The sequence below is a fragment of the Babylonia areolata genome, chromosome 1, assembly GCF_041734735.1.
Source record: "Babylonia areolata isolate BAREFJ2019XMU chromosome 1, ASM4173473v1, whole genome shotgun sequence".
Taxonomy (NCBI): domain Eukaryota; kingdom Metazoa; phylum Mollusca; class Gastropoda; order Neogastropoda; family Buccinidae; genus Babylonia; species Babylonia areolata.
In genome coordinates, this window is record NC_134876.1 from 90,838,672 (window position 1) to 90,862,343 (window position 23,672).

At 43.5% G+C, this 23,672-nt stretch overlaps 1 protein-coding gene across 1 annotated transcript in view; it reads left to right on the forward strand.

The window, feature by feature from the left end:
• The window catches only part of LOC143289153 (uncharacterized), an 86,562-nt gene that overhangs the window by 55,889 nt on the left and 7,001 nt on the right, over positions 1-23,672 (forward strand). Inside the window, exons 2-3 of the mRNA XM_076598056.1 lie at positions 10,513-10,803; positions 14,089-14,253. Of these exons, the coding sequence (XP_076454171.1) occupies positions 10,558-10,803; positions 14,089-14,253 (411 nt within the window). The 5' untranslated portion in view covers positions 10,513-10,557. The remainder of the gene's footprint in view (positions 1-10,512; positions 10,804-14,088; positions 14,254-23,672) is intronic.

The window sequence follows — 23,672 nt, forward strand, 5'->3', positions numbered from 1 at the left end:
TTGAACGCTTTCCTCTTCACATTTCCGCTCGTGTTAAAGAACAGAAAGGGGTGGGGGTGCTGCGATAAGAATGCGAGAAAATGGACGTATGAAGAGAGAGAGAGAGAGAGAGAGAGAGCGTAGTCTTAAGGGGGAGAGCTTTTTGCTAAATCTGGCGTGCTTTTGTTTTTCAGTCTCTCCTTTTCTTCCCGTCTCTTTTTCATTTATTGTTTTTGTTTTGTTAACTGTCCTTATCTTTTCCTGCCTTATTTTGATATTTCGTTCTGGTAGAGTATTTGCACAGTAAAACGACCACAAAAATAAGACAATCAGACCGGTTGTAGTGGGGAGATGTGGTGGTGGTATAGCAACAGACAGTTTGAGAGTTAAACAGACTGTCTCCAGAAAGGAGGAGAGGGGCTGAAGGACGAAAGTAATGGAGAGGTGGATGAGACAGACAGACATACAGACAGAAAAAAACCCAACAACAACTAGATATTTCAGAGGAAAGACAGACATAGGAAGGTCATGACAGATTTGAGAAGACTTCATTTAAACGATTGAAAGAGAGTAAGAAAATAAAGAGACAGACAGACAGACGGAGAAACAGAGAGACAGAAGCACAGACAGAAATACGGATAGAGACAGAGATAAGTTTTTGCTATGGCCGTTTTCCGGAACACTAAAAGATGCCTCAGCGACCCAGCGGTCTCCGGACCTCTCCCAACTCCTTCATGTCAATCACTTCTACCAGTACACACACAAAACGTCATCCAGCGTTTCCCACTCCGCCTTCTAGGCAGGGACAGCCAGTCAGAGAGACGGGCGGAAGTAAGGGATGAAAAGAACACTTATAAAAAAAATTAAAAAATAATAAAAAAGCAATGAGAAAAGGATGGAATGAGAGAAAGACAGACACACATTCAGAATGACACGGAACACGATATAAAGGTGATTTTTTTGTGTAAGTTACCGAAGACAGAAATGTATGGGGGTGGGGGGTGGAGGGGGGGGGTGAATTATATGACAAATAATTGATGTTCTTTCGGTTTTCCTGACAAAAATAAGGCGAGACGGAAAAGAAAGTTGGAGGGATGAGGTGGGTTTGGGACAAAGAGGCACACGGCAAACGGACTGAAAAGAAAGAACTATACATACCACCACTGACGACTGTTCAGAATGCTATAAGGCATGAAGAAGCAAGGGGACTGGAGAATAGAAACATCGAGGTCAGTCACCGAGAGAGAGAGAGAGAGAGAGAGAGAGAGAGAGAGAGATTCTTTTCTTTCCGTCCTCTCTCTTTATCTTTCTTTCTTCCCCTTCTGTCTCTCTCTTCCTCTCTCTGTCTCTGTCTCTCTGTCTCTCCCTTCCCCCCTCTCACTCCCACAAAAGACGTGTCTGGCCCGGGCAGCCCTGCGAGGCCTTTGCAGAGCCCTCAAGGATTCTCTTCAGCACTTCACGTCATGCTCATCCGTCATTACATCGGACAACCTCCAACACTGCTGGGATGGACGAACTGCCAGTCGGCAGAGAAGACAGAGAGATGGGCGTGAGAAGACTCGAGGCTCAAAACTCGAGAAAGGAGTTGGGACGAGAGTAAATGAGAGAGAGAGAGAGAGGGAGTGTCTGTGTCTGTGTGTCTGAGTCTGTGTGTTTGTATGTGTGTGTGTGTGTGTCTTTGAGAGACAGAGAGACAGACAGAAGGAACGGAGAGAGAGGAACAGAGATGTGAAAGGTCAGAGGGTCAAGGATGTGTGCAGGAGGGGTCGGTTTGGGTCAATAATTAGCACTGTAGCATAACGTAGATCATCATCGCCAACTTAACGTGGCTTTTATCAGAGAATATTATACTTCTTTTGACATCTGCTTAGAAAATATGTATATTTACCCGTTTGTACGGGAATACTTGTACATAATTCTTTATGAGCAAGGTATTTGTTAAACAAAATCACTTCAGTTCATGTCCATTTATCAATTCATTTTGAACTATTTGTGAAATAATCTTTCTTTGATAGCAAAACTCTAAACTGTCTCTTGTTTCGATTATTGTTGTTATTAAGGATCTGCACATTTCACGTTCCTGTACCATGCAGAAAACATTTGTCATGCTGGCAAGTTCACTAGCGTTTTGTGTTTGCTGAGGAAATGCAGTCCACCCCCACCCCCCCACCCCCCACCCCCCCACACACACACAAACACACACACACACACACACGCACGCACGCACACACACATTCATACACAAACGGACAACCGACTGATTTCGTTTGCATGCGTGAGCCAAAAATGGAAGATTTTATTCATGAATCCAAGCCATTTTTGACAGAATCGTAGATGAGAGACTGGTTGGAAAGGAGTGAAAATACTAGAAATGGCAATAACAAGAACGCAAAAGGACTCAGGATCCTGAGTTATTGTTTTATTACTTGGAACTCTTTCCTTGTATATTACAATTATATCATCAACAGAGTGATAGTCTGAAGAGAACCTGAAGCAGAAAAAAACAAAACAACTCACGACAAAGCTGACGCTGTTGATGATGACGATGCCATTTGACACAGAGACAGGGAGAGAAACAGACAGACATGGAGAGAGAGAGAGAGAGAGAGAGAGAGAGAGAGAGAGAGAGAGAGAGAGAGAAAAGATAGACAGACAGACAGAGAGAGAGATGTTACACGTGGAGAAACAAGGAGGTAAGCCAGAAGGGAAAACAGGGAGTTCAGTCAAACAAGCAGAGAGAAGGAATGAAGAAAAGACAAGCGGAGAAAGGGAGAAAGACCAGGCAGACAGACAGAGACAAGGGAAGGAAAAAGATGAGGGAAAGAAGGAGAAGAAAGAGAACAAATCCTATGTTTCCCCTCAGGAAAAATTTAGCCTGTTGTTCTACCCATCCCCCACCCACCTCCCACTCCTCTCCCTCTATCCTCGCATAGCGTTTGTGGCCCAGGCAGCCACGTGTGAGATTCCCAAGGGGCTGGAGGGCCTCTCCTAACTCCTTCATGTCAGGCTCACTCCCCGGTAAATGGAAAACTTCATCGAACGTTTTCCACTTCACGGAGCTGGGAACAACTGCCATTCGGATGAGAAAGAGATTGGAGAAAATGGAGAAAGAAAGAGAGAGAGAGAGGGGGGGGGGAGAATAGGGAGAGAGAGGGAGAGGAGAGAAGTGACGAGGGAAGGACACAGTCAGACAGATAAACAGATAGCCAGATCGACAGACTGTGAATAAGGACGGGGTGGGTTATGAGGTTTTTTGACACGTTACACCGAACCAGAATGCCCACAGAAATCCGAAGAACTGAGATATGTGAGAATTTGGGATTTAAAAAAAAAAAAAAAAAAAAAAAAAAACGAAAACAATGGAGTGCCTTTCAATACATCCGATGACATTAAGAAGACAATGATAGAGACGGAGAGGAAACCAGAGGAAAGGTGGTACCGAGACAACGTTCAGTATGTCAACGATGACTATGTCAAACAAGTGACAAAGATATAACCAATGGAGATCAAATCAAATCAAACCATGTTGGATGTAGCCCGGCCGTGTACAAAAGGACTATTACAAGGCTAGACTCCAGAGATGTGAAGATAAGAAAGAGAGCAGTCGGGGGATGGGAGCGAAAAACAGACAAATGAACAGAACGGACAGACACGTCAGCAGGGTGACAGACAAGCAGACCGACCTAGTCTTTCCTGAACCTTTAGTCCACTATTGTTCGTCCGATTTCCCTTCTTCCCAGCTATGTACGTGCGGTGTGGGGGTGTTTTCTCACAACCTTATTCCAGCCCCAGTCCGTCCTGAAACGGAAAATGTCATTGGGCATTGCCCACTTCATGTTGCTGGGAACAAATGACAGTCAGACGAAGAGGATCCAACTAGGGACACGAAAAGAAACCGCGGGAGAGAGGAGGAAAGAGAAAGGGACAGAGGAGAATGGGGAGGTGAGGGAGAGAGGGATAGGGGAGGGGGGGCAAAGGAAATTAAGTGAAGGGTAAATAGAGAAACAAGACACAGAGATAGAGAGAAAGGAGGCGGCTTGAGAGAAATAATTCACGACTGATGTCTCGATAACTCTTTTAAAATGCCGAATCTGTTTCGTTGTTTGTTTGTTTTTTTTCTCTCAGTTCGTTTTATCTTTCCCCTTTGCTGATGGCGCTTGCTTCTTTCTTTTATTTATTTCTTTGGCAATGATTGTGTTTGATTCCGTTTTCTCTCTTGATTTATTTTTTGCACTGAAATGTTGTTAACAGAACTCTTCAGATAACGAGAAAACATGACAAAAGGCAGAGAAAGAGGGAGAGAGATTAGCTGAATGATTGATCGGTTTGTCTGTTCGTGCGACAATTGTTTGTCTGATTGATTGTTTGGTCGGTTGGTCGGTGATCAGGCTGGTTAGTTGGTTGGTTGGTTGATTAATTAATTTTTTGATTGCTTGATTAATTGACTGGTTGATCGACTTCATATTGATCAAAGCCTTACCTCATATCCCACACGCACACAGGAAAGAAAGGGAGAAAGAGAAAGAGAGAGACAGAGAGACACAGAAAGACAGAAACAGAGAGATGGAAGAGATTATATGAAAACGATTACTGTTATCATAATATATGCACTGATAAACGGTTGCATTTTCAGTGTCATAGAAATCCCAATCTCAGTCTTTAATTCGCGTGCGAGCGTGTCACATGATTCTAGATGAATGAGAATGCTTGTTTGACATATCTCGAATATCCATGTGGGCTGTAATGGTTACGTTCCTGCAGAGGATGCCCTCAATCTCTCCATCCGCTTTATTCACTCAGTTTAGTGGGTCTGTTTGTATTATGAACATACCCTTCTCTCTTTCTCTCGTTATCTATCTACCTATCTATCTCCAGGCATATTTTTGTTCTCTTGAATGTCACTTGCTGTTTGTGATACATCATCTTTATAACCGTTGATTATTGAAAACAAAATCTTCGTCACTGATTACGCCAGAAGAGTTTCAACAAATGACTGCAGTGATCTAATTCGCGGTATGTCTTTTGGGCCTTGTCTTAATGGACATTATTATGCCAGTCGAGTGAATAACTGTAAAGCCATTCTGGATAGTGTGTGTGTGTGTGTGTGTGTGTGTGTGTGTGTGTGTGTGTGTGTGTGTGTGTGTGTGTGTGTGTGTGTGTGTGTGTGTGTGTGTGTGTGTGCGTGTGTGTGTGTGTGTGTGTGTGTATGTGTATGTGTGTATGTGCGTGCGAGGCCAATGACAACAGGAGTCTGCAAAAATATGTGTGTGTGTGTGTGTGGTTGTGTGTGTGTGAGAGAGAGAGAGACAGACAGACAGACAGACAGACAAAGACAAAGACAGACATTGTGAAAAGACAGATCTTCAGCTAGGATGTGACTTTGCAGCAGCACTATTTTCCTCGTAATGCACATTTGACAGATTCTGACAACACGCTTCTTTTTCTCTCCTGGTTTCATACAGGCAGCTTTTTTTCGCATGCGTGTGTGTGCTTGTATGTGGAGGGTTGGAGTTAGAAGGAGATCCGAATGCGTTCGCACATGTGCTCGTGTTCGCGTACGAGTGCGCATGTATGTTTCCGTGCACGCGCATGAGTATGGGATGAAAAGAAATGCACACAGACAGACAAACAGACAAACAGACACAAAGATGAAAGAAAGAAAGAAAGAAGATAAAGTGATGTTAATAGTGATCATTTGTGTATTGAAGATACTTCAGCTTAAATGCTATATTGTTGCTTTCCAACTCGCGAGTTGGAAACGATTTCTGGGCACAATTGTGTTGCTGAACGATTCAGTTGCTCATTTCTTTTTCTCCTTGATTACCTCTTTCCCCCTTCAGCAAAGTGTCAAATTCGTTGATATGTGCTGATCTCTTGATCACAAGATGGAAGGACGAAACCGTGATTATAAGGGGAAAATGGAGACAGACGTATAGAGTAAAGAAAACGAAGGCAGTGTAGAAAGAGAGGAGTGAGGCATCGTTAGTAGAAGGGAGGAAATAGAAAGTGATCGAGTTAGGGGTACGAGAGAGAGAGAGAGAGAGGAGAGGGAGGGGGAGACAGACTCAATGCATGGATCACAGGATGAAATTCGATTTTATTTTTCTTCTCTCATCTGACACGCGGCAACAGCCTTCGTTTCAGTGTGCTGCAGAAAATAGCAATCCATGATTCCCCTTCTATGTCATCACGTTGAGTAGACCAAAATGCAGAAATTGGGACGATAACGTTATTTTTTCAAATTTCATTGAGATTCATTTTTATATATGAAATAAAGCAGACAAAAAGTCATAGGTTGCTTTTTCTCTCTCTCATTTTCTCTCCCAATATATGCCTACACACACACACACACACACACACACATATATATATATATATGTGTGTGTGTGTGTGTATGTGTATACATATAATAAATGGGGGCGGAGGGGGGGGGGGGCTCTCTCTTCTTGGTGCGCGCCCACATGCACATGAAACAGCTACACTTAAACGCACACGCAGAGGCAGGCAGGCACACAGGCAAACGAAAACACACACGCGCGCGCGCGCGATACATCGATATGACGATCAGACTCAGTAATAAATGCAATATCCATCGTCTGTCCGGAGTAAACACACCAGAGAAAGAGAAAAAAACAACAACGAAAGACAGACAGAGACATGAACAGAGAGAAAGACACAAAAGAGATAAAGAAAGAGACAAGGGGAAACACAGCAACAGAGAGAGAGAAAGACAGACAGACAGACAGAGGGAGAGAGAAGGAGAGAGAGAGGATAGGCAAGTAGGGGTTGGGGAGATTGGGGGGACACAGAGAGGGGAGCAGACAGGGAGAAAAGTACGACGGCCGCTGAGGGACAGAGAAAGGTTTCAAATTAACACACGTTTCCTCATCCTATCTCACCCCATCCAACCCCGCCTCTCCCCCCCCCCCCCCGCCTGACACGATGGAAACGCGCGGGGGATGGGGGAGAGGGGGGTGCGTGACGCCAGGCTTTATAGCCAGCATCTGCGATCACCACGCACCAGAATCGACCCGGACTGTAGAGAGAGGGAGAGATGCTTTGCTCGGTGGTCAAGGCATTACCATAATTACGGTCAGGGCGACGGAGGTCGGTGACATTATAGGTCTGGCGAACCAGACTGAGCGGCAGGGCTGGCCAGCCCCTGCCCTACCGCCGCGGCCTGATCAATGGTCGTCAGTCTCCGGTGCAGGGTTTCGCTGTCTTGAGAGTTCCCCTCCCCATCACCTCAAGACGCTCCCCGTGCATCGCCCCCACGCGCCTGCCAGATTCCTGTCGGTGTAAAGCACCCGGCCTCTCCCCCCTGCCCCCCTGGGATTCCTTGCCCGATCTTAAAGGTCTTGTCACACAGCACGGTTTTAATTATTTCTGATACCCATGTTACACATCGGGATTGACCCTTACGCCCATGCCACACATCACGATTTACCGCTTGTGTTCACGTCACTTGTTTTGACTGAAATATTTCGATGAGTGGGTTAAGCTGTCACAGTATGGATTATCTTGGTAATATAACAACGCTAATTGTAATAGCTGATTGCGTCGTTTTTATCCTGATTCGGTCATTTGTTATCCTTCATATCGCAAATCCAATAACATTAAATCAAAGATCAGAGCCGGCGTGGTTCTTGAATTCTTTCCTACCCAGCTACTTCCAATCGCCATTTTGCGGTGATGAGAAGTCTGTTTCAGAGTTTCTGATGGTGTTCCAAACTCAAAGAATGGGTTGCCAGATACGAAATCGACAACGCGTTCTTCATTGATTCATTGCTGGATCCAAGTGCCTCCCCCCGCCCCCCAACCTCTCTCTCTCTTCATCTAGTCTGTTGAGAAGTGAAACATACACTATAGCATATTATGAACAACTAAATGATACTCACCCCCAGATCATTCGAATCATACATTTCCGTCAGAGAAGCTCCTGAGAACGTTATGCCGCGATATGCTTGACACCTGCCTTGCAAAACTTGAAACGCAGAAGCCAGACCTGAACAAACAAAGATCTCCATTTAGCCGTCCTCATGAATAGTTGCCAGTGTTATTTTCCAAAAGTTTTTATACAATTTGATCATCAGTTGTACGGGGATGAGGGCGGAGGATAGTTAAAACAACTACAAAAAGCAGTGTCCCGTCCATACTAACGGCACTCTTAAAACATTTAACATAGTCTGGAGCCTGTAACAGCAATACAATGTCTATGTGTTAAAACCCGTTAAGTCTACGTACCATTCATGATGTTCAAATGAAACACCCCTAAAACATGATTAGGACAAACCTAATTCTTTTTTACATCAACATTTCGAATCCCTTTCACTCAACAGTCACCTTCCGAGAGCCTTTAGCACCCCAACACACTACGACCCCCAAAGCCTGCACAGACAACTCCACCCGAAATCTATGTAACAAATCTCCACCAAACCCATGGAACAACATCTTAAATCGCTGGAAGAGCAACCGTAACGCTTATTAAGAACAACATCCCATAAACAATACTCGAATACTAGAACAATATCCCTTAACCTGTTATGGGATTAACTCGGCATTGAAGCTGTAACGCTTGACAGAAGTGTCGGTTGCACGTCGACAGGTTCCCTTTTGTCTCACGTGAGAACCTTACGACTGGTTGCCTTGATTCCGCAGTTTCAACGCCCTGTCTACAACAAGGCTTAAACGCAGTGCCATCACCGCCGTCCCAGCTAACTACTCCTTCTCGTCAGCCTTTTTCTCCCTGTCCATCTTTGTGCTCATCACGTAGTCTCGGTCCAGATTTTATACCCTTCTGAACCTAAATAAACTCCGAATCAAGCACAAATCTCAAGAATGTGGATGGTGCGAGAGACGGAGAACTAATTGCATCGACGCTGAGACTTGTTGGGGATCTGGGTAAACGGGGATTTTTTTCCGATTAAAAACAAAAAGAAAGAAAACAAGAAAAAGAAAGAGAACAAGAAAAAGAGAAGAAAAGTTTCCAGGGACCAGCCAAGTTCTTGTTCTCTCAATGCCTCTCCCTTCCCATTTACATTCCCCAGTCCACTATTTCACCGCCCCCTTCAGATCAGAGACATATGTTCGATGTCTTGTAAGAGGAGGTTTCTCTGGTACCGTTTCTCAGACGCTAACAGAACTGGCAGCTGTCTCTACCGGATGGACAAAAGAGCGGTTCTGTTCGTTAGAGAGGCCGTGAACTCGTAGTTTCTTAACACTTCTGGTGCCCTTCAACTCCACCCCATTGCCTGCCTCCTCCACACCTCTCTCTCTCACTTTCACTCTCTTTCTTTCTTTCTTTGGTATCAGTGTGTGTGTGTGTGTGTGTGTGTGTGTGTGTGTGTGTGTGTGTGTGTGTGTGTGTGTGTGTGCGTGCGTGCGCGCGCGCGCGTGTGTGTGTGAGAGAGAGAGAGAGAGAGAAAGAGAGAGAGAGAGAGATTGTGTGTGTGTGTGTGTGTGTTGGCGCGTACGCCGAATTCAGAGAAAGAGAGAGAGAGCAGGGGGGCATGGGCATGAGGAAGCAGATCGAAAGGGTTAAGTCACTAGCCCTGAAATTTGAATTTCTATCCAACACAGCTGAATCAAGTATTTTCGACAGTTAGTCTGATGTTGGGTTATATCCTGTACATTCACAACAGAAATGTATGAATCTGGCGCGCAAACCACCCGCACGCACGTACGCATACACACACGCGCGCGCGCACGCACACATACATACACGCAAACACACACACACATGCACTCACACACACACACGCACACTCACAGAGACGAGAGGTGGGAGAGACCGACAGATAGCCATGTATACTTAAATATCGACAGATAGAGGCAGACAGATACAGAGTACATACGATCGATGTCAACCATCTTCGAGTTAAGTAATGTGTGTGAGGAACGAGGGTATTGAAGGGAATGAGGTCGGACGCAAGCTCTTGACGAGATGCCCGAACATTCTGCATGCATCTTGGAAACCGCGCGCAGTTCACTCAAGTATTGTCGGAGATCGATTGTACTGATATCGACACGAGCATCTTCCAGAGGAATCTATTTGACCCCGTTATATATCTTCTGTCTAACAGGTGCAGTTTACTCCGGACAGACGATGGATCTGGCATTGATTACTGAGTCTGATCATCATATCGAGACATGAACATGTACACAGTTCCTGTACTAGCACGAACACAAGTCGTCTTTGTACGCTTTGTTCTGAGTAACAAATAAGCACACCAGAAAAAAAAAATCATGGAAAAATGCAAGTCATTTTGTTTGACAGTCCATACAAATTAAGTCCAGTATAATTCTTTCTGGGCGAATGCAGAGCGGTTGATAACTATCGAGCAGAAATTTGAAATAACTGTAGAAGAAGACAGGAGGAGGAGAAGAAGAAGGAGGAGGAGGAGGAAGAGCAAAAGATGATGATGGTGATGATGATGATGAGTAAAGAAAATGACGGCTTAAACACCAATGGATGGACAAGAATCTTTTTGCACAAAAAAACGTACTTTGTGAAATGGTCCTTTCTTTCAACAGATTTGCCCATCTTTACACCAACGATTTCAAAACAAAAGGAAATCCATGTCCTCTGCTGATACGACTCGCCACCTGACCATGTCCGCGACGCCAGTGGTAAGAACCATCGACAGCCTCTACACGCCAACATGCTTTCTGCTGCTTCTCTTCTCGTACTGCCTGCGAGTACCCGGGGTGGAGGGCCATGGGAGGCTGTTGGACCCCCCCTCCAGGTCCAGTATGTGGCGTGTGGGCTTCAACAATTCCCCGCCTAACTATGACGACAACCAGCTCTTCTGCGGCGGGGTTCAGGTGAGTATAGTTCTGGTCTGTGGCACAGCGTGTATTGCCTTTGCGTCTTCTGCTCCGAATTCTGTTATTTCTACCACACTTTACAGACATGCTTGATTTTCTTCTTCTTTTTTCTGGTCACTCGCCGGGACCAGTAACCATGGCCTAGCTTGGAAACGGGGCTTTTCATTCGATGACTAGAACAGTCACACAAAAATAAAAGCAGGCACCAAGCTCGCTCTCTGTCTCTGTCTCTCTCTTTCTCTGTCTGTCTCTGTCTCTCTCTCAACTGATTTCTTTTGAGTCATAAATCCTAGTTCAATTAGTTTGCATTGAAGGCTCTAATTACTTACTGAAAATGTTCAGCCAGATAGTCGCTGAACAACTATGTTGAGTTAATATCAGTTTCGACGGTGTTATTTCAAGTCCGTTTTCTTTTCTTTATTTTTTTATTTTAGTTATGAAGAGAGAAATATCATTGGACCACGCAACGACATTCTTTGACAGTCAACATATTCATTGTATTGTTATCTAGCTCCCCCCCCCCCCCCCCCGCCCCCTCTCCCCAACCACACCACACCCCCCGGTCTCCTCTATAGAATGCAGCTGCATCGGCTCTGAATTAGAAGTTTCTATCTCATCTTTAACAACATTTTACGGCATAGTATCACGAATAAAAAGACGAAAGCTGTGAATCCGAAACATAAATAATTTCTCTGTGTGCATCAAACATGTCCAGAGATTCTGAACTATTTTGAAAAGAACAAAGACCAATGAGAACGAGCATAAGATGATGGCGCACCACAAGAATGAGAAAAGTGGAGGAGAAGAGGGAAGAGGAGAAGGAGGAGAAGTAGAAGAAGAAGAAGACGAAGAAAACAAAAACAACAAAAACAAAAACAAAACAAGAACAAGAAGACTGTTTTCCCACGAACAATGATCTGGACATCAAGATCTTACATGCCATGATCTCGGGAGCCCCGTCAGAAAGAAATATCAAATCATTAACAATACCACAATTAGTGGTTTTAGAATCAAAGGAGATGCAACACACACACACACACACACACACACACACACACACACACACATACACACACACACACACACAGGGTGGAAGACAGAAAGGAGAGAGAGATGGAAATGAGAGTGAGAAAACGAGAGAAGGGTAGAGGGATCGTTTCAACTGAAGTGCTCGAAAGTGTTTAGAATCAAAACAGTGTTAGCGAAACACGGGAGGCGTGACGGACCCACACGGAGCTGGTAAACAACTGGCCTCTCAGTGTCCACCGGGACTGTGCTTGGTGTCAGCTCTCATCGATGGATTTATCTGCGCGGCGGAGATGATGATGTTGACATATTTTCTGAACCGATGAGAATGGTGACGGTGAGGATCGTTATGACACAGTTTTCTACTCTGCTGCTTAAATGAGTTATCTGCTACACGATGATTTGTTGTTGTTGTTGTTGTTGGTTTAAAAAATAAACCATGTTTATTGATGCAGTCTGTCAATTTTGTCTTCAGAATGCACAGATGACAAACCACATGTAATTTTTTTCAAACATGATAGTGAAAATCAAGTTCAAGTAACAAGTTAACAACTATCCCTTTATTCCGTAATATATTCTCAATCATGTATTGCCAGTAATGAATAAAATGCGGTGACGGTGGTAAGAAGGGAAAAGTTGGAGAACGTTCACATACCCCTCTCACAGCAGTTTGGGAGATCCGAATTTGCAGTGAATGAATGCATCAATCATGTATAGCCAGTAATAATAAGTGGCGGTGATGGAGAGAGAAAAGGGGAAAAGTTTGAGAACGTTCATATAACCTTCTCACAACAGTTAGGGAGATTTGAATTTACAGTAAATGAAATGCATGTTGTGTGTCTTATATGACTGAAGTTTCGTTCCCCGTGAGTTCATCACATATTTCGTGAATTACTTACATTACTTATGCGGTTACAGTATCAACCAGCTCAAGTAGTAAGCCTGGGCAGGCCATGTAGTTCGCATGCCAGACCACCGGCTCCCAAAGAAACTGCTGTACGGCGAACTCCAACATGGCAAGCGCTCCCATGGAGGCCAAAAGGAGCGCTTCAAAGACACTCTGACAGCTTCACTGAAGGCCTTCAACATCAGCCACACGGGAGCTGAATGCAATGGACAGACCAAAGTGGCGTTCAGCTGTCCACAAAGGCGCCGAATCCTGTGAGGCCAACAGAATCGCTGCAGCAGAGCAACGCAGACAGGCCAGGAAAAGCAGTGCCAGCAAGTCCCCGACAGCCGCCACCATCTCCTGTCCACACTGCGTCAGAACCTTCCGGGCGCGGATTGGCCTGATCAGTCATCTGCGCACCCACAGATGGTCCTCGTCGATCCCGACGGACGAACCACCTCACAGTATCAACGGAGATGCAGTGCGACATAGCCTGGGATAAAATAGTTCAGTAATTTAGTATTCCAAATGGCGAATGATCCAGAGAAACGAATGATAGTTTAGTGGAGTTCTCAATCATAACGAGGGAAAGTCACAACCCAATGACTTCCTAAATCAATCCACGAAAGGTAAAGCAAGAAAGTAAATCAAACAAAACAATAAAATGTATTCCGAAAAATAGGCAATAATAGTAACTAATGAAATACCTCGTAATTAATTTATTTTTTGCACCTTATGTTTCAGAATCCGAAAGGGATGAAAGGAAGTTCACAAATGTGTGTTTAATCATGAGTGGCCACATCAGATCAGTTGTTATTACTCAAGCATTGTTAGCACTGACACAGGGAGTGTGTGTGTGTGTGTGTGTGTGTGTGTGTGTGTGTGTGTGTGTGTGTGTGTGTCTGTGTGTGCATATATACATGAAATTGTACATATGCTTCAAAAGAAATAGTTTTGCTTCTTCTCAGGCTTTACAACGTAAGACAAGCTGAAACCTTACGATTGAAGCAGCGTTGATATTGCATTGATAATACAGAGAGGGACAAGGTTTTGGGGGTAAAAAACCCAAACGTTTTCGCGCGCGTGTGTGTGTGTGTGTGTCTCTCTCTCTCTATATATATATATATACATACATATATGCGTGGTGTGTGTGTGTGTCTCTCTCTCTCTTTATATATATATATATATATATATATATATATATACACATACATACATACATACATATATGCGTGGTATGTGTATGTGTGTGATTGTGTGTGTGTGTGTGCGCGCGCGCGCGTGCATGCGTGTGTGCGTGCGTGCGTGCGTCTGTACGCGCGCGCGTGATTATATCTGTGCGTGCATGTCCATGTGTGTGTGAGCAGGTTCAGTGGGGGCAGTACAACGGGAAGTGCGGGCTGTGCGGGGACCCCTGGCCAGGCCCCCGGGACAACGAACCCGGAGGGAAGTACGCCAACGGCATCATCACCAGAAAGTACCGGGAGGGGCAGGTCATCGAGGTCCACGTCCAGCTCACCGCCAACCACAGGGTAGGGAGACAGACAGACAGAAGAAAAGAAGGAAGAAAGAAAGTAGGAAAGCAGTAGATGATAAAGAAGTCTGGCTCACCGCCAACCACAAGGTAGGGAGACAGACAGACAAGAAAAAAGGAGGAAGAAAGAAAGAAGGAAAGCAGTAGATGAGAAAGAAAGAAGTCTGGCTTACCGCCAACCACAAAGTAGGGAGAGAGACAGACAGAAAAAAGGAGGAAGAAAGAAAGTAGGAAAGCAGTCGATGAGAAAGAAAGAAGTCTGGCTTACCGCCAAACACAAGGTAGGGAGAGAGGTAGACAGGAGAAAAGAAGGAAGAACGAAAAAAAAAGCAGTAGAGGAGAAAGAAAGAAGTCTGGCTTACCGCCAAACGCAAGGTAGGGAGACAGACAGACAGGAAAAAAGGAAGAAGAAAGAAAGAAGGAAAGCAGAAGAGGAGAAAGAAAGAAGTCCGGCTTACCGTCAAACGCAAGGTAGGGAAACAGACAGACCAAAGAGAGAGACAGAGAGAGAAGGGGGGGGGGGGGAAGCAATAAAGGACAAAGACAGAAAGAAGTCCGGCTCACTGCCAAACAAAAGGTAGGGAGAGAAACAGACCGAAAGAGAGAGAGAGAGACAGAGACAGAAAGTCCAAATTTCAGATGGTTTAATGTTCATAGGTCATCAGACTCTTAACATTGTCAACAATGACAGACAGTATTCAAGTACATTACCACTTTGCTTGGTCTCTGAATCATACAGTCCTATACTTTACTCAGCTGACATGAGGGTAAGTCACACACACACACACACACACACACACACACACACACACACACACACACACACACACACACACACACACACACACACACACACACACACACACACACACACACACACACACACATGCGCACGTGCAATGCGTCCTTCATTTTAACTCACTCAGTACGGCCAGTCCTCTCTTCTCCTCTACACAGACCCCTCGGATGTCCAGAGGGTGTCTGAATGACCCAACCTTTAGCTTCCGTCGTGAGAACTGTGGTATACTTTGTCAACATTCACCTCTTCAGTATAAGAGCGTTCCGCTTGCAATATTTTGATGATGGTAATTGGGATGAAACGCTGTTAACGTCGTCTCTTTCGCCGTTCGTATGGAGAGAGTTAATTGAGTCTTGGCCTGCGGCTCACACGTGCACTGCATGTGTATGGATACTATAGGATAGGAAAACCAAACAGTCAGTTGGTATCAATATGTCACGCTTTTTGTTTAGCGTAAAACCGACTGGGCTAGATTATGCATTGACATTACATCAGAGCATTGCCTTAACTCACTCAGTACGGCCAGCCCTCTCTTCTCCTCTACACAGACACCTCGGATGTCCAGTGGGTATCTGAATGACCCAACCTTTAGCTTCCGTCGTCAGAATTGTGGTATTCTTTGTCAACATTCACCTCTTCAGTACAAGAGCCTTCCGCTTGCAATATTTTGATGGTGGTAATTGGGCTGAAACGCTGTTAACGACGTCTCTTTCGCCGTTCGTATGGAGAGAGTTAAATCACTGAATAGCTCTTCATTAATTGTGTATGATCCAACAGAATGATACCGTAATTCTTTGTAGCAGGGACAAATACAAATAAAATGTACTTCATTTTCTATTTGATCTTTGCAAAACTACATAAAACCCTTGATGTATTGTCTTGAACAAATCGAAAAGCCTTTGCGTTGAGGGGAAGAACACCCATGCCGAGTTTTGCGATCATATCTCTAAAAAGGTGTTATTCTAATATTATCTATGTAAGGTTCAGGGAAGAAATTTGACTTGAAAGTTGAATACAGCGAAAATCTCTCGCTAGAGTTAATTGCTGTTGTCCAGTCGCCACTAAAGTTTGCAACGAGTCAATCTCTTAATAACCAGAGGAAAAATCGTTCATTCCCAACACCTTTATTCGGCCAGACAAAACCAGAACCATATTTCTGGAGTATGTCCCTGAGTTTCGATGCCCTGCACAATTTTCCGTTTTCCTCCATATTACCTTGCATTAGATAGGCTTGTTTGGGTAGTCTCCTAATATTCATGTGTTATGATTTTAACCAGTACTTTCCTGCTCTCGTGCATGAACTTACGTGTAACGGATATTTACCCAGCTCTCCATATACACATTTATTTGGTGTCTTTGCTGAAACATTTAAGAATTTTTTACATGCCTGGGTTTATGCCTTTTCAATTGAGTCTATTGCCTCTAGAACCCAAATTTCTGACCCGTACAATAGAATCGGCTGAACCTGGGCATAAAAAAAATTTGGAAGAAAGATTGCCTCGTCATCTCATTAAAATTTCGGAGAACACGGGCACAGTCATATACAGATTTTTTTTTCCTTTCGTTACGAGGGACCGCACTCCTTGTACATTACTTAAGATTGTCGTGAACGTGTATCCTAGTTAAGTGTAACTCTTACCCACTTCTAGATCGGCACCACCCAAGAACCATTTCTCATTTTTCTCTAGGTAACCCCCCTTTCTGAATACCATAACTTTAGATTTTTCTGCGTTTATTTTCAAAAACCTTTCTTTACATAATGCACTAAGATGGTTTAACTGGTTTTGCAGACCCCAGGGTGCCCTTGATATGAGAGCTAAATCATCTGCGAACAATAAGAGGAACAGATCGATCAGACCTGGCTGAAGTTGTATTCCGTGTTTTCCTACCTCTTCTAGAGCTACGGCTATTTCATTTATGAACAAGGAGAAAAATGTAGGACTCAAAATGCACCCCTACTTAACGCCTAAAGGACAACCAAAAAGATCAGTCAGTTCCTCATTGACACGAATACATGATGAAACTGAAGAATTCATAGCTCTTAAAGCAATAAAAATGGGCCAGATAATCCTGCTCTCAATAAAGTTGCAAACAAGGAAGCATGATGGACTGAATCGAAAGCCTTTCTCAGATCTATGAAAGCTACATACATTTTTTTTCGCCTTTTCTGCTGAAACATTTCTCTACAATAGATAATAAGGTGTAGATATGATCAATCGTTGAATATGATCTTCTGAAGCCTACCTGCTCTTCAACAACTTTTCCATTGTCATCCATCCATTTAGTAAGTCTTCTTTTAAGTATACTCGTATAAATTTTACTGACCACACTTAACAAGGAAATTCCTTATAATTATCAGGTAAATCTGGATTGTCTTTCTTAAAAATGGGTATGATTATGGAGTAACTCCGTTGTTCTGGGAATTCACCATTACTGAAAATCTGATTGAAAAGACGACACAAGAAAGGGGCAGATTTTGTTGCTACAGCTTTAAGCATTTCGGCAGTTCCACCATCATAATCACATGCTTTTCCGTTTTTGAGCCCAGCTATGGCTTGATTTACGTGTTTTTTTGTGTGTGTTTTTTTTTTTTGTTTTTTTGTTTTTTTTGTTTTGTTTTGTTTTTTTGCTGCCCCATCATCTGCACCGTTTCGGTGGCATTACTCCCACGCCGCTTATTTAGATTCCCCCATACCCGGCCACACCCGGGTTCGTCCGTCGGAGTTCTAGCGTCGGCAGTCCACAGGGAACCATCGATGTTAGGTCGCCAGGAGGCCACACACCAGAGGAGACCCTGCACTGCTGCTGAGTCACTTCGGTGGTGTTCAGAGGTGCCTGTTCTGTTTTTTAACGTACTTAGGACACCACCTACTAAGCCCCCTACTAACGACAATAATGGCTTAGTCGGGAACCAGACTGAGTAAGCGTCCCTCCCAGAGTGGAGACCGCCACCACGTCCCTCAAACAACAGCCCCCCATGAATCTGCCGACACTGAAGACATTGACAGGACTCACCCCAAGCACGGAAGTGGAGGGGTATCGAAACTGAGGTCACCATGAGAGCAGGGCATGAAAGGCCACAGACTTTGAGACTATTTTGTTTATATTGACGACAATGAAGGAGGAGGAGGAGGACGATGATGATTACAGTGTTGCTATGGAGGTCCATTTTGGTTTGGGACTGCGTGACAAAGCTGTACTCTACGCTTCCTGTCATAATGATATCCCGGCGTTAACCAGGCCCGACAGATACAGACACTTGCAGTGATGGTCAGGTAATTAGAGCAACACACCCAAAGACGCATCCTTGAAGTGGATGACACTCGACTGTGTGGTCCCAGTCTCCCCATTTAAGCCCACAGCACACTCAACTCTGGGTAGGAGCCGGCCACAGGCCGAAAAACCCACCTCTGCTGGGATTCGAACCCGCGTCCTCCCAGCCGTCAGTCCGCGACGCTAACCACTTCGCCACAACGGCTGGTGCTTGATTGACTTCTTCCTCTGAAATTGGAATGTTTAATTCTTCAGCTATATCATGATCCACTACACTATCATACTCTGCTTCATTATTTTCCACCTCTTCTGTCCTGAACACAGATTTTAAATGCTGATACCACTGATCTAAAGTTATCTTTTCACTCGTTTTCTGTTTACCTCTACACATATTCTTTCTCACCTCTGACCAAAATGATTTAGCATCGTGAATAGAATTGTTTAGTCTTTGCGCTTTTTCTTTTTTATACGAACTTTTCTTTGCCAGAATTATTTGTCGGTTTTCCTTTCTTGCCTTTACAAAGGCCAGCCGTTTATCTTTTATAGTTATGTTTTCATCACATCGATCATAATTTCCTATGTCTATATCCCTTTGTGTATTACTTTGGCATACATTTCAACCGTATGTTTTCTTTGATTTTGTGAATGTGCCAAAAATTTTACGTGTTTTTTGCTTTGCTTCTTTGCGCTCTTTATCAAACCAAGGGGCTTCTTTTTTTCTTTTTTTTTCATAAACAGAATCAATCCTAAATTGTTTTTCATACAACTGGCGGCATTAAGACGGCAGTCAACAAATGACAAAGCTGACTCAGTATCTCTCTCAATCTCATCGAAAGATTGGCAAAGGTCCGCTTCTGACTGTGGAGAAGAGAAGTTAGCGAAGAACTGACCTTCCTTCTCCGTTGTCCAGCACAGCTTTTCTCTCCAGATACCTTGCCTACCTTTCCTACTACCCATACTTACATTAGTGTTATCATTGCCAAGCGTAACTGAAATTGGTAAATGGGTAGAATCAACCCTATCGATTATATCTCAAAGGATAAAACCAAATCAAGCAAATCATTTGACTTAACAAAGTAATCGATGACACTACATCCCGTACTACAGATATATGTACACCCACCATCAAAACCTTTATCACATATTCCGTTGATAACAGAGCACTGGAACATGCTACATAATCAATCAGTTGTGCTCCAAACATATTCACTGTTAAGTCTTGTGAGCTTCGTGTCACATACACTTCATCTTCTTGACAGTGGGTCAAATCTACTTCAGCCAAACCATTCAGACTAGTTGTTTGTGCGTTTAGATCACCACAAATGAATACGTAGAAATCTTCATATGTTTCATACAGAGTGTTGACACAGGGTTCCAGAGGTTCAATTCCGAGAAAGCAATAAAGGAGAAAGAAAGAAAGAATTCTGGCTCACCGCCAACCACACAGTAGGGAGAGAGGGAAAAGTTAAAAGAAAGAAAATGGGAAAGAAATATAATGGAAAGGAAGAAACTAAGACAAGAGCCAAAGAAAGAAAAAAATGAGAAAGAACGAAAGAATGTAAAACGAAAGAAAAAATGATTTAACTAAGTAAACAAAGAAGTCAAGACAACAGACATATATACATATATATATATATATATATATAATCATAGAGAGAGAGAAGGGGAGGGGAGTACAACAGTATGCATTGAAATACATACCTTTCGTTTTTTCTGCGCTGAGAGAGTTTCAGAAGTTAAACCACGTCATGAAATTATACAATTCTTTCAAAAGAAAACACAAATGTCTTGATACACTTTGGTGCCACTATTACACGTATCAAAAGAAAATAATGCAGCAGAATTTAAACAAGACGGAGACTGCTCAAACAACAAGATCTTGGTGTTAAAACAAGCAGATTTCGTCACGCATCGGCTACACTAAAGTCTACTGTTTTGGAAAAGAAGGTGGAGATTTCGGGAAGGCTGAAGGCGTCTAGGGGTATGGAACGGTAGTTTGTGACTTGGAGTAGTAGGGGAATGTGAATTTAGTAGAGGAGTGGATGGGGGTGGGCTGGGGTAGGTGGTAGATTAAGAGTTTGGGAAGAATAAGGGGAGTTAGTGGGGGTTAGGCGGTAGAGGAAGAAATTAGGGGGGAAGGGGAGTATTCTTCTTCTTCTTCGTTCGTAGGCTGCAATTCCTACGTTCACTCGTATGTACACGAGTGGACTTTTTTTTTTTTTTTACGTGTATGATAGTTTTTACCCTGCCATGTTGGCAGCCATACTTAGTTTTCGGGGGTGAAGGGAGTATAATTATCAAGGGTTTGCTGGGTTATGTCGGATTTTCTTTTATTGGGGGTCGTAGTGCTAGGGTTAGATGGATTTCTAGGGGATAGAATGTGTGGGCAGGGGACAGACATCTGTCTAAAATTATTCTTGCTGGGGATCTTGACAGTGTATCCGCATGACTGCTTCATCTGTTCGGTGTGCTCGTGCTACAAAGTCCGTGTTTCACAGCCATTGAGCAGATGTGTGAGGAATTCAGCACTGTTTTGCATCCCTTTACCAACCCTTCACCAACACACACATGCGCACGCGCGCGCGCACACACACACACACACACACACTCTCTCTCTCTATATATATATATATATTTACCCAGGCCACATTGTCAACATACGTTCTTTATATTTTTTTTCTTTTGAATACAAGAATCACTCATAGAGAAATAATGCCGAAACTGATTTTTTAAACGTCAACACATATTCTCTCTCTCTCTCTCTCTCTCTCTCTCTCTCTCTCTCTCTGTAGTTTGTGTGTAATATTATCAGGTTTCATGGAAGCAAATTTCTTTACTGGACACATGGAACTGTACTATTAGTCATTGCAAATGACAAAATACGACAAACAAAATAACAGACAATAATGATGAAGTGATAGTCTATGAAAAGTTGCCCAAAGCCAGAATCTGATAACATGTGAGACAGAGCTCTACCATGATACAACATTACAACGCACACGTACCAGTTGTCCAAAGTGCAACGAAATGGTCAAGTAGTTTCCGAACAAAGCCGAAAATGATACGCGACATTTGGAAGATTTAAATTCTTACCCTTGTGTGTGTGTGTGTGTGTTTGTGTGTGTGTGTGTGTGTGTGTGTGTCTGAGTGTCTGTGTGTCCGTGTATGTGTCTGTGTGTTAACTGCTCTCTATAACTGTAACTGCCTCAAGTATGTTTTATTTCAAAAGCTGTAGTTAGCACAGATTAGCTGCTAATTGTTTTGGTTACATCTCATGTCGCCCAACTTGAGGGAAAAAAACCAACAACAATATCATAAATCCTTCAAACAGCAAGTTTTACATTAGACATTTTGAGGCAGAAGGGGTGAAATACAACGCAAAACACAATTAATGCATTTCCCAACAAAATATCACCACGGAAAACGATCGTGCCCTGTGCACCGATCGACCAGTGCACGCTATGCAGCCTGCGCGGGGAGATAGGCTACCCGTCTGAATTCAACCCCGTGGCTGCACTTTGGTGTCTACTCTTCCCAAGTCTGGCCGAAGCCCGCCACGCCAGGAGACAGATGAGCCAGCAGGCAGGATCAGACAGGCTGTGAGAGCCGATGGAGTCCTCCTGAAGTGATGGGAAAGGAATAATCCCGGGCGCTCTGAGATGGGGAAGCAATTTGCTGCGGCCAGAGGGCCCGGTGGGTGCTGAGCGGCGCGATAGGAGATGGCCAACGTCAGATATTCATGGCCTGTCATCGATCGTTCGGTGCAGCCATTATTGGCCGGGCCCATATTTTCGCCGTTTGTTTTATGTGGGTGGTCCTCGTTTCTTTATGTTGCTGGGTTTCCCTACTTTACTGTTTCTGGGCTCTGTGAGTGTGTCCTTGTTTGACTCATTAAATCATAATCATTGATAGTCAGTGATTAGATATGAATAATAACACAATAACAACAACAACAACGATAATGATGATGATGATGATGATAACAATAATAATGATGAAGAAGATGATAATAGAAAAATAGTGATAACAATGATGATGGTGATGATGATAACAATATCAATAATGATAATAAGACAATGAAACTGATGATTGCTATTGATGGTATCCTTTAACAAGGTAACTGTTCAATCTTATTCAGGTCAAACAAAACGGAGTGTAATGAGTATCTACAGCCTTTGGGCTGGTTCGCCTTTGGGAACAATCCCAGTGTCCTAAAACCGTCTTGGCCGAGAAAGAAGGGATGTGATTAAATTTTGGGCAAGACCTTCTCCAGTATAATCAGCTCGTAGTCAGCCTCGCGGAGGTATCAGTAATGCCAGAGCTATCACGGAGTTTCTGTTGCAAACACAGCAATGTACATCCATGGTATCCAGGAAACAACACAGGTAACAGGCACATCCATGTACAGAAATAATCAACTGCTATAGACTGTATACCATACACATCAGGTATCTCGTTAACAGGTTTAAAACTGAAATCAGTCACGTGAACAAAAACCCGCATCAACCGAGTGAGGGGAGCTGTGATGTTAGCCCGGAAAATTATGCACTAACTGATTTGCCCAGAGAGCTAGCACGCACACTCTCTGAGTCTGGGGAGTCGCCCTCTCATGGGGCAGAATCAAATTCTAGTGCAGATAGTCAGAACAAGTGCCTCCTCTGATGTCCTGATGGTCTTAGTTGGACACGACATTCATACGTACATACATACAAATACATATAAATTATATATATATATATATGTGTGTGTGTGTGTGTGTGTGTGTGTGAAAGAGACAAAGAAAGAGAGAAAGAGAGAAGTGTACGTGCATATGTATGTATGTATGTATGTATGTAGTATGTATGTAGATTTGAGTATTGTGATGCGTGCATGGAGAATATAAACGTGTGTGTGTGTGTGTGTGTTATTTGATACTAACGGGCGGGAATTTTAGGCAAAAAGCTGGTCATTATCAGTACTTGTAAGGTGTACGCATGCACGCAAACAATTCGAAACAATGCAAAATTGCTAAGCATAGACAGCTAGGAGAGAGAACGAACGAACGAAAATTTATTTTACGAGGGTAAAGGAGTAAGCACAAAGTACTTGTTTACATCCAGCCCTCTGGGCAAGAATGAAAAAAAAAAAAAAAAGAAGAAGAAGCGAGAGTCAATTCACAACACCAACGTCAAAATTGCACAAGCATTAAAAATAGCAAGTAGTATAAGAAATTTATGCAGAGAGAGAGAGAGAGAGAGAGACGGAAAGCCAGACACAAAGAGAGACACAAAAGATGGATGGATCAAGACTAAGTGTTGATTGCACAAAATACCTTCATCAATTAAGACAACAGCTACGCGATAAGT